The 16,447-nt window shown below is 30.2% G+C and overlaps 1 protein-coding gene across 1 annotated transcript in view; it reads left to right on the forward strand.

The window, feature by feature from the left end:
- Nucleotides 1-15,578, forward strand: part of Poxn (paired box pox-neuro) — a 47,108-nt gene extending 31,530 nt beyond the window's left edge. The window contains exons 4-5 of the mRNA XM_085191958.1: nt 11,556-11,757; nt 14,008-15,578. Of these exons, the coding sequence (XP_085048084.1) occupies nt 11,556-11,757; nt 14,008-14,669 (864 nt within the window). The 3' untranslated portion in view covers nt 14,670-15,578. The remainder of the gene's footprint in view (nt 1-11,555; nt 11,758-14,007) is intronic.
- Nucleotides 15,579-16,447: the final 869 nt, after the last annotated feature.

The raw sequence follows: 16,447 nt of genomic DNA on the forward strand, positions 1-16,447 counted from the left end.
CTACCTATTATTGCGTAAAATTTAAATAAATAATAAAATTTTCCTCCTTTTGATGCTTTAGACATGGATAGATAAAAGTTGGTTTTCACTAACCAACAAATATTCTTTCTTTCAAGTATATAAATGGTATTTACCTTAAATATAATCTACTTTAAAGATATGTAGAGATCAAACGAAAATAATATAACTATAGCAATGTCGCATAATACAGTAGGTTATGTACACTGTCATTGTGTCATTTCTTCGCTCTGGTGTCGAGGAAAAGCGCGGCGTTCACTCAACACGCAATGCCTCCAGCAGAAAAAATGGGGATCGAAGTGTCTTACACTAGATTCCCGCGGCCTATCCTGCTAGATGCGGGATGCGGCGTGTAGCTAACTATCTTGTAGTTTTACATCTGTGACTCCAAACAAAACATGTATATGGTACATAAATAAGTGCGTCTGCATTCAGAGAGGTTTAGCGGAGGTGCCATATTTTGCGCGTTCTTATGTTCCCCGCTATCTACGTTTTACGACCGAGAGTTATGGTCTTTATGATCGATGACCACCATTTATGGTCATTTATGGTCAAATGACCGTAATTAGAGACGGCACCGCTTTATGGTCACAGGGCGGTTCGCTATTGACCACTTTTACACTGAATTTGTGTGCTCATCGAATAGCCCCTGTATAAACATGGCGTATCATTTTTTAATATTCAAAATTGGATAATGTTATTTCAAAATAAAGTTTGAGTTATTTAGCTGTATTCTAGTATGTTGATGTTTCTAAAATCTTTAAATAATGGATTACCCTTTTTACAGTAAACATTAAATATACAAAAATATACGACAAATAAAATTATTACGGACAGATATATAATAATCGGGTTGAAAAACCATCGAATGGAATATGGAATTCCAACTTCATATTTAACTTATTTTACAATTTGATACTTACATATATTATATGCGTAACTATTCAAATTGTAGGAACTATTTGAATACTTATTTTCTTTACTTTTCTATTTATTTTTAATTCGAGTAGTAATGAGAAAAATTAAATTAAATCACACTGTTTCCCACATATAGACAGAGGGAACGGGTACGGAGTGTCTTAACCACTAGGTGGTTAAGACACTCCGTACTCCTCTTTCCGCTTTCCCACTTTTCCCTTTCCTTAGTTCTTGTGCTCGCTTGCTTTCTTGTCTTTTACTATTAAATAAAGTTTCATTCCATTGGTCATAGTAGATACGTATAAAAATTAATACGGTTCTTTAAAACCTTTGAATGTCCCTGTTTAAAAACTAGTGTTTGACAGTTTGAAGTAGAAAATATAACTGTACCTAATGCTGTTTAGACAACTAACATGCAAGTAGTATTGACAATGAAATTATATTTTCAAATAAAAACTTCGTACAACTTGGACCTACTTATTTACTTCACATGTATCTATATTATTAGCTATCAATCAATCTACGTAAGAAAATATTGCAACGCCATTTTGAAAAAAATACACATATATCGATGACAATACAAATTTTTGAATTATTGAACGAGCTGATGTCCTTGCCAGGAACATTGGAACAAAAGATAATGGATTTAAATAAAGTTTCTTTTTGTTTTGCTTATTACACATTTGCCATATTATTTAGTAGAGTTTTCCTCATAATTTTAGTAATCTTAAATGATATTATAAAAAATATATTTAAAATAAATTAAACCCACAACCACCATCAGCAATTGCACCATCCCAAATACTAAGACGTCTTCTGATTCAATACGCAGTTATATATGTATATGTAAATATATATATTTTATGGAGAAACATAAACATTTTCAATAGGAAAATTATTTTCTTAGCGTAGCGTTAGTACCAATTAGTAAGCTGGCATGCACTTGCGAACTCCTTCACCATGACTTCATTGTAAGGTTACACATGGATGTTATGCGCTGTTTACTTTTTATTTTCGGTTTTACTATTTTGATTAAATTTTGTAGGCAAATATTTTATTAAATTCACGCTGTACTTCGCATTTATCAGGGTAGGTAAAGGGAACGTAATATCCTGATGTTGAGACACTCCATTAACATTAAGAGACTCCCGTTCTCCACTTTCCCGAATTCTGAAGGCAACACAAGGAAATGAAAATATTAAATATTGTTATAACAAAGATTTGGTTTAAGCGCGGAAAGTAACTTATTGACGCAAACGATCTTTACAATTTCTAAATCATTATATATTATAGACAATATACGTATTATCATTCATTACATTTAAACAAGGGAAATTATTACTTTAACTACTTTTCCAAAGCCAGATGAATATCAATTTTGAAATTAAAAACATAGACTCTAATGACATCAAGCGTCATAAGTAAAGTAACCCAAAATACATATTATTTTTTATGTTCATCTACAAAAGTAACATAGTTGCTATTGCTATTTAAGTAGCAAGCTATAAAAAATAATTTCCCCATTCACCGAAGTTCACTCAGAATTAACCCTGCCCAATTAAAGTCACCCCACGACCGGACACGTACATTATCTAAATAACATGTTAATAGATCGCAGCGGGGTTAAGCTTCAACATTTAAAGGCCTATTTGCGGGATCTTTATTTGATATCTTGTGTCAATTTATTTTCAGTTCTAATTGCTGTAAAAATGCATCAACAACTACTTTCGGTCCGAATTTTAGTTCTAGCTAAGCTAGCTAGTTTTTATCATCGAAAAACAACAATTAGGTTAGGATTATTGGAAATATATTTTTGAGCTATCACTCATAGTTAAAGCATTCCCGCCTCACGTTATAAAACCTTTTTAAAATACAGATTATAATTATTTTTTATTCTAAAAATTCTACATAGCCATAAATACAACCATGCCATAGATAAAAAATAATATTATGTTACCCTCAAATTACGATTATGACGGTATAACACGACAATAATAATGTTTTCCGTACATGTATTTAATTTGGATATCAACGGAATTATAGCTCAAATTGTCCACTATGACAAATAGTTCGATTCACATGAATTTAAAAACTATATATTATTGAAAACTGATAAAGATCGCCACAATGACATGCCAAAGTGACATTAACAGTAATGTCAAACAAAATGAAATATCAGGCATTAGGCACGTTAGGCGTGTTTAATTGCGCAAGCAACACCGACTTGCTTGTTTTAACGCTAGCAATACCTTTATCTTTTTATTTTTCTGTGTATCTTTATATATTTTTAATATCACGGATATTATTAATAATATTCATAATTTAAATGGCTTTAAGAAAAATATATAAGTACATTACATATATAAAATTTTTCAAATATTATCTATTCATATTATGCGTTAAGTTCCGCTACATAACACGCAATGCCTCGAAAAGTCGCCAGAAAGTGGGGAATGCAGTGTCTTAACACTAGGTTTCCTCTGCCTACCCTGCTATTAATATTTATGCATATTTTAATAAATCAAAGAAACATGACAAAAACAATCGCAAACAACACACGATCATCGTTAACAAGTAGGTGCTGTATTAAACAAACAATTCATGCGTGACAAATCTTAAAATATATCGTAATTACATTTTAATGGAATTCAGATTATTTTAATTTTTTCTTTAATGATGCATATTGTCTCAATCACATATGTAGCTTTTATATGTTTACGAGGTACCTACGTAATTGCGATGTCAATTCGCACCTAACTATATATTTTACACGTCGTAAACCCCATTATTTGTAAAAACCGTTCATTGTATAGATGGATCATAGATTTGATTCCAAGAACTTTGTTTTGAGAAATATTTAAAACACTTCTGACTTTTTGCGTATTAATAAATAAGCACTTATAAAATATATTTATTAATTTTACTTATCACGCAGTAATATAAAATATAAATATTTTGTAAATAATTTATGATAAATTTTAAAATAATATTAGTAATCAAAAACAAAATGTACAAATCGTAATAATTAGGAATTTTCCAGGTACAATTGTAGCATCGGGATAATTTGTAACACCGTGTTGGGTCATGGGAGCGTCGAGCACCTGTCAACTGTCACCGCTATCTGTTAATGCCTTAATAACCACGTAGGGTTGTGGAAAAAAAACTAAATTTGTTTTATTGTCAGTGTTGTGATTGTGGACGATAACTTTTTGAACATTCGTTTTATTGTTTTATTTTTTAAATTTAGAATATATACGACCGTTGAGACGCGGCTACCGTTGCACGTTGTGGTGGATGATTGACGTTGCTTATCCTGTTATAGGATATTATCTTACATCTTGTCTATGGCTGATTAATTATTCAGCGTTGGGAATCATCTTCATGGGTAACTTCCTTACTTATAGTGAATTAGCAATAACTGTGTTCTTTTCCTTAATCTATTAATAATGATTTTGTGTTAATTTATTATTAACCACAAATCTCAACAGTTTCTTCTTTAAATACACACCTATTTATATATTATCATAATTATATTTTATAATTTTGCGACATATTTCCCAGAAAATTGTTTCCTTATACGGAAAACATTAACGAGTTGTATTTACATTTTTTTTCACGTCACGCTGTACCCCGCACAAAGCAGGTAGGGTAGGCAAAGGGAACCTAGTGATGAAATACTCCGTTTCCCATTTTCCGTCGAATGGGAATCGAACCCATAACATGCAGCTTTACATTCGCACACTTGTGCCCCTGCGCTACAACTGATAAATATATTTTAACATAAAATATAATATATAGATATATATCTCTGTTCCATTACACATATTGTTTTCAAAATCTTTACAATCGGGGTCTTTGCCTCATATTTGGAAAAGGTCTATTATTGTCCCAGTCTATAAAAGTGGTGATAAGCAAAATGTTAAAAATTATCGTGGAATATCAAAACTTTCTGTTATTCCCAAATTATTAGAAAAAATTATTTACGATAATCTATTTCCTCTTATACGTCCTCAACTAATCCCGCAACAACATGGTTTTATAAACAAACGCTCCACAGAAACTAACCTCTGTGAGTTTCTAGTTGAAGTCCTCTACGCTATGAATAGTGGGTATCAAGTCGATGTTATCTATACTGACTTTTCGAAAGCATTCGACAAAATTTCACATTCTTTGTTAATTGACAAAATTAAACAAGCTGGTATACATGGTGATCTTCTAAGATGGCTTGAGTCTTATCTCCGAGATAGAACTCAAGCTGTTGCTGTGAGGGGCTTTACTTCTAGTTTTGTGCCTATTACTTCTGGTGTACCACAGGGTTCCCATCTTGGACCTCTTCTTTTTAACATTTTTATCAATGATATTATACAATCTTTTGAACATTCTAAGATACTTCTTTATGCCGATGATGCAAAAATTTTCAAAATTATAAGAGATCAAGAGGATTGCACTAAACTGCAGGAGGATCTAGTCAATTTTGATAAATACTGCGCGTCTAATCAATTATCTCTAAATCTTGACAAATGTTGTGTAATTAGTTTTTGTAGAAAGAAATCTCCCATTCTATTTGATTATCTGATTCGCAACAGGAAAATAAAAAGAGTCTCCATTGTTAAGGACCTTGGTGTATTATTGGACGCCGGTCTTTTATTCGACAAACATATTGCGAATATTATAGGAAAAGCATATAAAATGCTCGGTTTTATATTTAGACAGGGGAGTGATTTTAAGAACATACATACATTTAAGCTTTTGTATAATTCATATGTTAGACCTTACTTAGAGTATGCCTCGCCAGTCTGGAACCCACAGTATGATAAATATGTATTTGCAATTGAAAGTGTCCAAAATAAATTTATACGGCGATTACTTTACAAATTTAAATTAGATAACTCTCATAACCTAAATATACTATCATTAAAAAAACGAAGAGGATATAGAGATCAAATTTTTTTGTATAAATTGTTACACAATCTTATAGATTCCAATTATCTGCTAAGTAATATTCACATAAAATGTCCAACTTTTAGTGCCAGATCTAGGGACACCTTTTACATTTCTGCTCGAAAAACCAATTATGCCCAAAATTGTTTTATACTAAGATCTTGTAGGGCATACAATAATTGCTTTAGTGATATTGACATTTTTCATAGTAGTTTGATGCAGTTTTCATGTAAGATCATTGACAAAATTCAAAATTCTGTAAATCCTAACCTAATGTAAACCTTAACCTTTCATTCGTAAAAATCTTTGTTTTTTTTTTTTTTTTTCTCTTTAGACAGTAAATTTAATTTTTAATTGTTAATTAGCAACATATTCACTCCATGTTTTATGTATAAGTGGAAACTTTATTGGCAGTTGGAATATGGATATGTATTATACTAAAAAGTACTGTAAAATGCTGTTTGTTTCCCAACTTAAAATAAATAAATAAAATAAAATATTCCATATATCTAACACTAAATATAGATACAGCATTAATGACGTAGTGTGCACCGACCATTGCCATTCCCGTAACTTAAGTCGGATTTGCACCGATAATATTCGCTTTATGGTCGGCTCACGTGGATTATATTGTCAATATTATTACTCGCCTCTTAATACCGTAAAGCTGGTTCATAAAACATATTGGAAATTATATGCGATACGTCGATCTATTGGTTGGTGGACGCTATCTGAGTGGTGTCCAGCCGAGTGGTCTATGGATACTTAAAATGTAGAAATTGAAATATTGCTAGGGTAAATTGTTATAATTTAGACTCTAACTATAGAAGGACTCTAATTATCATTGTCTTTTTTTTTGTATGCAAAGTATTATTATAGCGATCATTCTCTAGAATTACACAAATCTTCGTAAAATACCTGTAATTTAGTATTTTTTTGTAGAAAGTTTACTAAAACTTGGTCGCTCAGTAATGTTATTGGAAAGGAAAGTGTCTCTGTAAACAAACGTAAGGCTCTTTTATTGCTCTTTTGCACGCTTCACAATTTCTTTCTCATATTGCTAGGTAGGTAAAGAGAACCTAGTGCTAAGACACTCCGTTCTCATCTATCCGGTCGAATTTGACTTATAAAATAGCTTCCAATCCAGAAACAAACAAAATTATTTATATATATATTTTAAAAACATGTGGACACCATGTAAGTATTATTTATTACGTTCGCAACATCTCACTTGTAAACTAAACTATATTTTATTCAGCATTTATTAATATGAAGTCAAGGATTATCATAAAACTTGGTAAAGAGTCTTTTCTTATAGTAAAATAGTATAAAACATAATTCATACTAGAATATTACAAATGTGATCGCTCTACCTATTTGCTCTACCTATCTCTGATCACAGATAATGATGATATATTTAAAGGAAAAAATATTATGCTGTTATATAACTTATTGTTTGTAAATAACGTTTTTACAACACAGTTAAAAAATATAAGTCCCAAAAATTCTGAGTGTTTCAAGTTAAATAGCCCATTTCGCTAAGAATTAGCTTATGTATGCAAATACAACGCCATTTTCGACAACCACTGGAAATTTAAATAATATATGATAATACTATTTCTAATATTTTTATGAATTAATGCTACCTTTATATAATTATTCAGAATAATCGGAGGACTAAATCAATGTAATTGTATGTGCACGATATAAAAAAAGACCTTTAAATTAATTACCACAGATAACAAATTAAAATTAAGTTGTGTTTAATGGTGGATATTACAACTAATTAAGTTATAATTATATTTAAGAATATAAATGCCCATGATTAACGCCTAACGAATGCTTCTTCACCTAATTAGACAAAACGTAAGAAAATGAAGGGTTAATAGTCAAAATAATTTGTTCCATATAATAAAATAAATTTAGACCTAGTAACAAATTTAAATATAAGTAGTAATAGAAGAAAAAACATTGCGGCCTCAATGACTTTTCACAGGCTCTATCTACTTGGGTGTCTTTAATGTTATGATTTGCTTAGCTTAGGTATAAAAAAGTGATGACTGGCAATTAACTTTTATAATGATAGTATTAATTCGTTCTATGTAAGTAGGTAAGTTATTGCGTTTGATGAAGAATGTCAACACGATATATTATTGTATATAATTTATAAGTACCTACTTTATTATTTCTAACACAAATACCTATATCAATGAAATTCGTCTAATGGAGAATAGACATTTTTCTCTTGTATAATAAATACCTCACGTATATGTGTAATTTTAGGAAGAATTAACAAATATCAAATACGTTTTATTTAGGAAAAACAAAGAATGAGACGCTACATTTTATTTAGAACCACAATTTTAAAAGAAACAGAAGATGTACCGAAATAAAAAATATAAATCTTGAATATGATGCATTCGGATAAATCCTAAAATCACGTATTTCTAATTATTACTTTTACGTACTAAACGCTGTAGTATTTTCTGTTTTGGCAACATTCAAGTTACATAGCGAAGGCATCCCGAGATATCCTAATCGACACGTACATAAAAGTAATTATTAGAAATAGTCTATTATCATTACCCGTCTGCACCTTGTATATCCTTGTGACACAAATATCTGAATCCTAACATAACCATAAATTATACGAACAATCTTCTTCGACCTTCGCAATTATCTACTAAATGAAAGACCGCATTTACCTCTCATCGCGGAACTCACTCGTAAAGACTAGAGTGTCGCATAAGTTAGTTTTTTACAAAAGTCACCTAGACAAGCACCTGTAGCCATTAAGCCAATAACGGAGAATCTTCCTCGAATTAATATCGAATCAATCCGTCATTAAAGCAACGGGTCTCACGCCCCGGCAAATTATCTTTCACCCCATCAGGTGGAAAGTCTAATAGAAATCGGTAATAAGAAACGCTAATCGTGCACGCGCTTGACAGTTACTAGCGCCATTTTGTTGCGTAGCGGATTGCGCGAAATAGTGTTGGGCCGTGTGCGCATTAGATGATGAGCTTACGTTTTCTTTTATTTTTTTTTTTTTTTTTGGATTTCACTTCTCATGCAATATGCCAGCAAGCAGAAATGAGAATGGAGTGAGTATTTTGTTACTTTTGTAACTTCTGCATTGATGAACAAATTTAATAAGTTTGGCTCCGTTGGTTATATTTTAAAAGAATCTGTGTAATTAATAGGTCAACAATTTAAAAAATCAGATAAAGTTAAATGTAGGATGATTGTTAATATCAATAAAAGTTTAAATTAGGAATATTTTGTTGCTATTGCATTTTTTACCTCTTAAAAAGATATTACAAATATAAAGTAAATATAAATTAATTTAAAGAAGAGGATACCTATGCCATTAAATATTAAAATTGCCAAACTATTTCCCGAAGTAGTTCACGATATAAACTGTCCACTAGAGTTAAATACGAACCTATCGCAAAAACCGATATTGGATGTGTCAAGCGATGATGGATGCGCTCGCGCAAAAAGCGTCGCGTCCAACGGAACGGTCACGCGCATCGCCACTGCGCATTTCATCATAGCTTTGTTTACCGTAATGCTGCTATATTTTCTAACTTGTACACTATTTTAATAGATATTTTATACATATAATAATATGTAAATTCGAAATCATTTTTACTAAATTCTTTATCAAAATCAATATGTAAAAAAAGATCATAATATTCCTATTTCTTCTTTTTAAACATAGTCCTTAGCGTTCATTTTATTGCTAAATCTATTGCTAACTGTAACTTGTAATAAAATATTTGGCGTAATTTATACAATTTTGGTGTACAATTTTTCTAATCGAACCCCAAAAAATACAGATAAATTAAGATAGTAGGCAGTGGTTAATTTGAATCTGATCGATACCACTTCACAACGACTAATGAGCAAAGCCGTCGGACTAAACAAGTCATTACGGACCGCACCTGTTCTTTCGCACGAACTTTCATTTCCCTATATTGCTGTGTGGAGTGTTCAAGATATGTGATATGAATGTCTACACTAATAAACTTTGGAATTTCATATTGTTAATAAACGTTTTGCCCAAACTTGTCTATTAGCAGAAGATAAAAATGATAAATGTATTGAAAAATTATTATATTTTTGGCCAGAATTTACGTCGTATAATCTACTTACCGTTGTTGGTTATTGCTAAATTCCAGTAACTTAAACGTCATCAGTAAGATTCCAATAAAGCTATCGGCATATAATATTACGTAATATGTAAAACTTATTTACTAATCATAGATAAAAAAAATTAAAAGAAATCCTCCTACTCAATTTTTTTTAAATAATTTCGATACTAAAGTTACACTTTGTATCCATAGAAAAATCTGCTCAATAAAATCACAACTATTTGAAAATATAATATTAATTTTATAATTACATTCTATGGTTTTTTTTCATAAAATGAAAAGTAATGTAAAGTTTTACCCAACGTTGAAGGATATTTAAAAATATTTTGACAGCATTTTTTTAAAATATAATTATATAGGGATGCGCACCCATCTATTCCATAGTGCATAAAAACAAGGCGGCGTAAAACGTTGAATAGGATATCGATTGTGGATCTAATGGCATAATAACTAGTTTCCCGCCAAAATTAACGCCTCCAGATCATTGCAGGTTCTTTAACACACACGTAGTCGAAAGCTACTATTTACATATTATTTTTGACAGGCCTTAAAAGTATTATAATTGTTTAAAATGTGCGTGAGGAAGTTACAAAAAGTCCAATTCGTAATGGATTTCTTAACAGATGGTTAGATGATTGTTAAAAAATTAAACGTTGCTTAGAACACGTTATTAATAGATAAATGGCACATTTGTATTAGAATTTAAAATACAATTAATGACATTGAAATAATCTGTATTAACAAAAAGTAAATATATATTTAATACATAGTTAACTATTAACGCCTCATGCCATCTGGATCGGACAATAGGCTCACATTTTATAATATTAGTAGGATAGGATTCCAAATTATAGATATAAGTTGATACATAGTACTTAAGTATATTGGTTCTAAACTCATGTTATAAACTCACGTATTTCTAATATTGCTATAGTGTCATTGAAATTTTAATTTCATTTCAACATTAAAAACAAATTACTTTTTATCATCACTAAATAAGACGTTTCTTGATAAACAGACAAATGGATATACGTTATTATTACACAGCCATTAAGCATATACCTACATCATTGGTATCCGCCATGTGCATGTGATAATTGTGCTTTTATGAACATACGTATCGCCACTCTCAAATTACATATCATCCGTGAAGAATTAATTTTGATTAAATTTTAACTGCAGTACGATTAACAGTTGAAGTTATTGGCTGATGAATTGCTTAAATTGTTAAGCGATAAAAAAAATAATTGTCGTCGGCACTGTCGTGAATATTTCATTCCCCCGAGTGGGAATCGATCCCACAACCGTTGCATTTACAGTTACACGCTTGTGTCATTACGCCACAACTGCCTCAACTATATACTCGGTCAAATAAATATTTTAAAGTTTGTTTTTTTTTGCATAAATGGTGTCCTGGACTAGAATAATATAATACATAAATGCTTTGTACAGTAATATCAATAATTATTAATATTGAAATGGTGAACATTTTCTAATGTAACATTATCTATTTCTTTTCAGCAAGTAGCCACACCGACTGTTGTAAAAAAGATACTTCGGCTAAAGCAAGAAAATCCAGGCATGTTCGCGTGGGAAATCCGCGAAAGACTACTCAGTGCGAGAGTGTGTGAACCGCACTCGATACCTTCTGTGTCGTCTGTAAACAGGATCTTGCGAAATAGTGGACTGGCGTGGAGTGAAGATGAAGCGAGAGGTGGCCATGGTAAGCTATGCAGTTGAAACAGAATACTATTACTAGTAATACGAATAATACTACAAATTTTGAGCCTAGAAAGTCAAAAAAATTAAAACGTAATAATATTGAGCATATCTAGAGGTACAGAGGTATCGGAGTATCAAACTAATCTGTTTGTGTAAAGGTTTTTTTAATTTCTTAAGTTAGTAAAAGATTTGGTGTGGGCACCTCTGGCTAGTCAAATTCCTGCGACCTGGATTATAATACTAAAAATCAAGATTTATAATAAAACTAAAAAATAATGCAAGAATAAGTAGCCTAGTGTGTCTTTTAACCGTAAAAGAATATTAAACTTAATGAATAAAATCATTTCAAATCACTTCCTCGCACCTGACTAGTGGATGCACATAGTTGATGAACTACGCGCATAATATTATGATTTTGAAGAGTAATCAATTAGTAGTGTGTCAAATTAATAACATCAGTAGCTCTGAAGCGTAGTACTTTTTTGTTTTAAGTGCAGGTTTACCTATAAAGGTATACCTTTGTATTACTATTACCATTTTAATAAAGATATTATTGAGAGACACTAGACATCCAAAGCTATCTATTCTTCGTTCGTGAAGAAGTTCGTTAATATATTTAAGATTCTTTTTAAACAAGATTGATAAATATAAATAAGATAAAAATCGCTAAATTGATCCAAACAAATGATAGTTGAGAGGACTCTTTTCTGACAGACTAATGCTCTAGAATAGTATCCCTGTCCATAGACACTAATAAAAATATAGATAGTAAAGTGAATTAAATGTCATCTTAATTATCAATTAAGATCGGTATTAATATTAACAAAATAAATATTAACGTAATTTAATCCGCACTAACAACCATTGTTGAAATGGAAATATATTAAAAATATTATTAACCATGTTGTTTATTTATTACTATTACATTTTTATGTATGTACATGCCGACTATACATTAATTAAAATTATACATACTATAAGCTCTACATTTTAGGCACCTTGTCTTTGTCCTGGCTTCTGAACCCTAAAATTGTTTAAAAGCCATGATTATAATTTAAAAAGAACATAATTTCAGGTACAATAAAAGACCACTTGATGTTTAAGTTTCATCTATTTGATAAAAGCTAACATAAAATTACAAATGAAAACATGTAAAAAGATTAATTTCCTAAAGATAATTGTGGTAAATTGGGCGGTTAACGAATTATTACATCGTTCAATTATTATAATGCAATAAATTACGTGTATCATAAAACAGGTGGTTTGTATCTGACACGATCACGTATACTGGTACTAGGTTTTTTTTTTGCTAATTTTAGCAAACTGTTGATGGTTATCTGGACACCTTAGAAATACTAGATTTTAAGTTAAGCTTTTATTAATAACAAAGTTGAGATAGCAATCGTTACTTGTAAATTTGTGTATGTTAATATAATTTAACTTAGACAGTATTAAAATATTATCGATAAGCCAATTATTGTTCTGTTCATAAAAAAATTAAGTTAATTAAGAAAAACAAGACAGGTACATACGGACGATCAAAGTCTGCGGCGTACAAGAACTTAATATATTACCTAAATAAACTATTGGACATATTATAAGAATAAATTTTAGCAAATGTTAAAATTTTGAGTTAGAAACTTTTCTGTTAAGTAAAAAATGATATTAAAATCTATTTAATATTTAGATATATATTAGCTTGAAGTCAAGAAAATAAAATGCTTGTTATAGTCACAGAACATCCCGTAAATTTACTTAATTGTTCAATTACTTAACAAATTGATGCACATATGCATTACAATTCAGTTTCAAAACAATGTTTTAGTATTTTAATTCCATTCGAAGTACCTAAGTACCGAGCCTCATAATCATCTTTTGTAAAGATGCCAGTGTTGAGGCGCAGGTCGAAAGCAAGTTAGATTCTTTTGGATTAAGAGTTCAATCGCAAATCTAGTATTGTACCTATCGGTTTTGTTTATTTTTTTTTTATAATTTCTATTTAGGCTAAGCGCGCTGTACTTTGCACGATATTCAACAGAAATCGGCAGTTAAAAATAGTCTTAATACTAAATTTTTTTATGCCTCCTCCTCCTTCTTATCCCTATCTCCGCTATGTGCAGATAGGTTGGGACAAAATAGCCAATAGATATACATAAGAACCTATTTGAAAACTCATATATTATAAAATTATTTTATCTTCTCCCTTTTATTTAATATTATCGTCTTATATTTATTTATTTTTTTGTTTCAGAACCTTTTCCGCCTCAAGAAATTCCTCCAAATATGGTAGATTATATGAAAACTACGCTGTCCACACCATTACAACAAACATCTCCATATTTTGCTCATACATCGGTCAGAGTCCCACAACCTACTGAACCTCACGCTTACGATCGGCGCCTCGCAACATCGTGGCTATTGGCGAATCAAGTTCAAGCTCAAGGACTTTTAAAGCCATATCCCATTTCCCCGTGGCAAAGAGTAATGATGCCATACCACGACTCTAAAAATTTCGCCCCTTACGCACTCAATTTACATAGTGACCTCTTAAATAGAATAAATCCTGAAGAAGTCAAATCAGAAAACTCCGAACATATCTCGGTTGAAGCAAGCGATGATAGTACTGATCGGCCCGACACTGACGAACAAGAAAAACGGCCCAGAGAAAAAGAAAAGAAAAAAAACCCATATTCAATAGAGGAACTATTGAAAAAGCCGGACAAAATGGTTAATTCTAACCCGATTGGTTTTCAAAATTATCTTCGCCAGCCAAGCGGTAGTATGATCGAATATAATCAAGAAAAAACTTCAAGTGACAGAAGCTCTCCCGCCAGTTATTGTTCTGTCAATAGCGGCGTGTCAAACGACTGCTTCGCAGATACAACCAGTTCAGAAATTAAAGCTGGAAATTAACTCTAGTCAAAAATTCAATACTAATAATAATTTATTAAATGAAAATATAAAATAGTAAAAAATATTTTGAAATTAGACTCTAAATTCTGTGGTATTGAATAAATTAGTGTTGTAATAAAATAATAAATACATAAATTATATTTTAAGATCTTTAGTTTAATAATTTAAGTTGTTATGTAGAAGTACAAAAATGTAAATAGTATCTATATTAGTTTAAAAATAGTAATATGTAGATAGCAAAAGTATAAAATAGACTAACATGTACCCTATATTTTTGCCGCTATTTAAAATATATGTTTCTTTTTCCTTCTTGTTATAATTAGATCAATAAAAAATATATTATAATAAAAAAATATATTATAGCAAATATCAAATTTGCTGTTAAATATTTTAAACGTAATATATTTTATTTTTGATAAATCAATCATTAAATTATTAAATAATAATGGTAACCTTCATAACAGTAACTGCGTAATTTAAATTTATGATATAAAAAAAATGTTGTTTTCTTATTAAAATTATATTTGTAATAGTGGCAGTATGTAACGTGACTCTGTGATATTGTACAATATTAGAAGCCCCAATAGTTCGAGCATATTGAGTGTAAATTTTAGAAATTTAAATTCCTTGCATGTGGATTAAATGTATAACTTACTGTACTTATATTAAAACATTAGATTAGTTTTGTATATGATAGTTCATTTTAATATTGTTTTTCCTTAATGTTATATGATTATATTAACAACAATTTTTAGACCTCAATATGATTCAATCAATCCCATAACATTTATAGCACTAATATAATTAGAATATATTTATTATATTAAACAAAAAAAAACATATTTATATTACAAAACGCCATATACTTATTACATGTATGCATAATCTATAGGTTATTGTTTAAGTAAACAGCACAATAAACCAAATATTAAAAACTTTTAAGTTATTTTTTACCCCTAATTCTTTTTTCGAAGGACTCAAATAAAAACTACGTAAAATAATTATACATTAAATGTTTTAATATTGTTTGTAATTGCTAGAAACGTATGCAAATATCACGGTAATTGACGTATTATGGAAATGCAATAGAAAACCCAGTAATTTAATGCAAAAGGTCAGTCCCTCGTGTAAAAGACATACTATAAGGCATGTTAAATTGTTATTCTCCATACTTTTTCATTTGAATATAAAAACTAGAAAGTGTATAAAAAGTTGAAAACAAAATATTAATCTTATATAAAATCAAATTTCAAATTCTCATTTAAAGATGCGAATACTAAACAAAAAAAATCATCCTGTACATTGGAAATAACCTATTTACCGTATTTACGACAAACTTAACTTTGAACACATGAATATATCATTTTTTATTGACATATAAAAAGAAAAGATCTGATTTTTTAAAAAAATGACATGTGTAATAGACCAATAAAATAAATTACAATTTAAAAGCATCTAAAACGATAGTTTAGATCTCCAGTGGTTTCCACCAGCCCGGTCGACAGCCGCAAGTTCGAGTCCCATATGTGACGCCCTTGCCGCTGACAAAGTCAGACCACAATTGTTAGAAGAATACTAGTTATTTTAATGATTCTCACAATACCTACCCTACAACTCCAAATGGGACGTTTCGTTTTTCTGACATATGCAATTTATAATTGTGTTTCTTTTCTAAATTAACTATTTTTTCTTTTTTTATATTAGTATAATAGTCAGGCAGCAGCAGCAGCAAAATCATAGATATTTGTCAATTATTTACGGTCATTGAAATAAATTAT

The sequence above is a fragment of the Heliconius melpomene genome, chromosome 10, assembly GCF_056956725.1.
Source record: "Heliconius melpomene rosina isolate 202511_hmr_F chromosome 10, ASM5695672v1, whole genome shotgun sequence".
NCBI classification, from domain to species: domain Eukaryota; kingdom Metazoa; phylum Arthropoda; class Insecta; order Lepidoptera; family Nymphalidae; genus Heliconius; species Heliconius melpomene.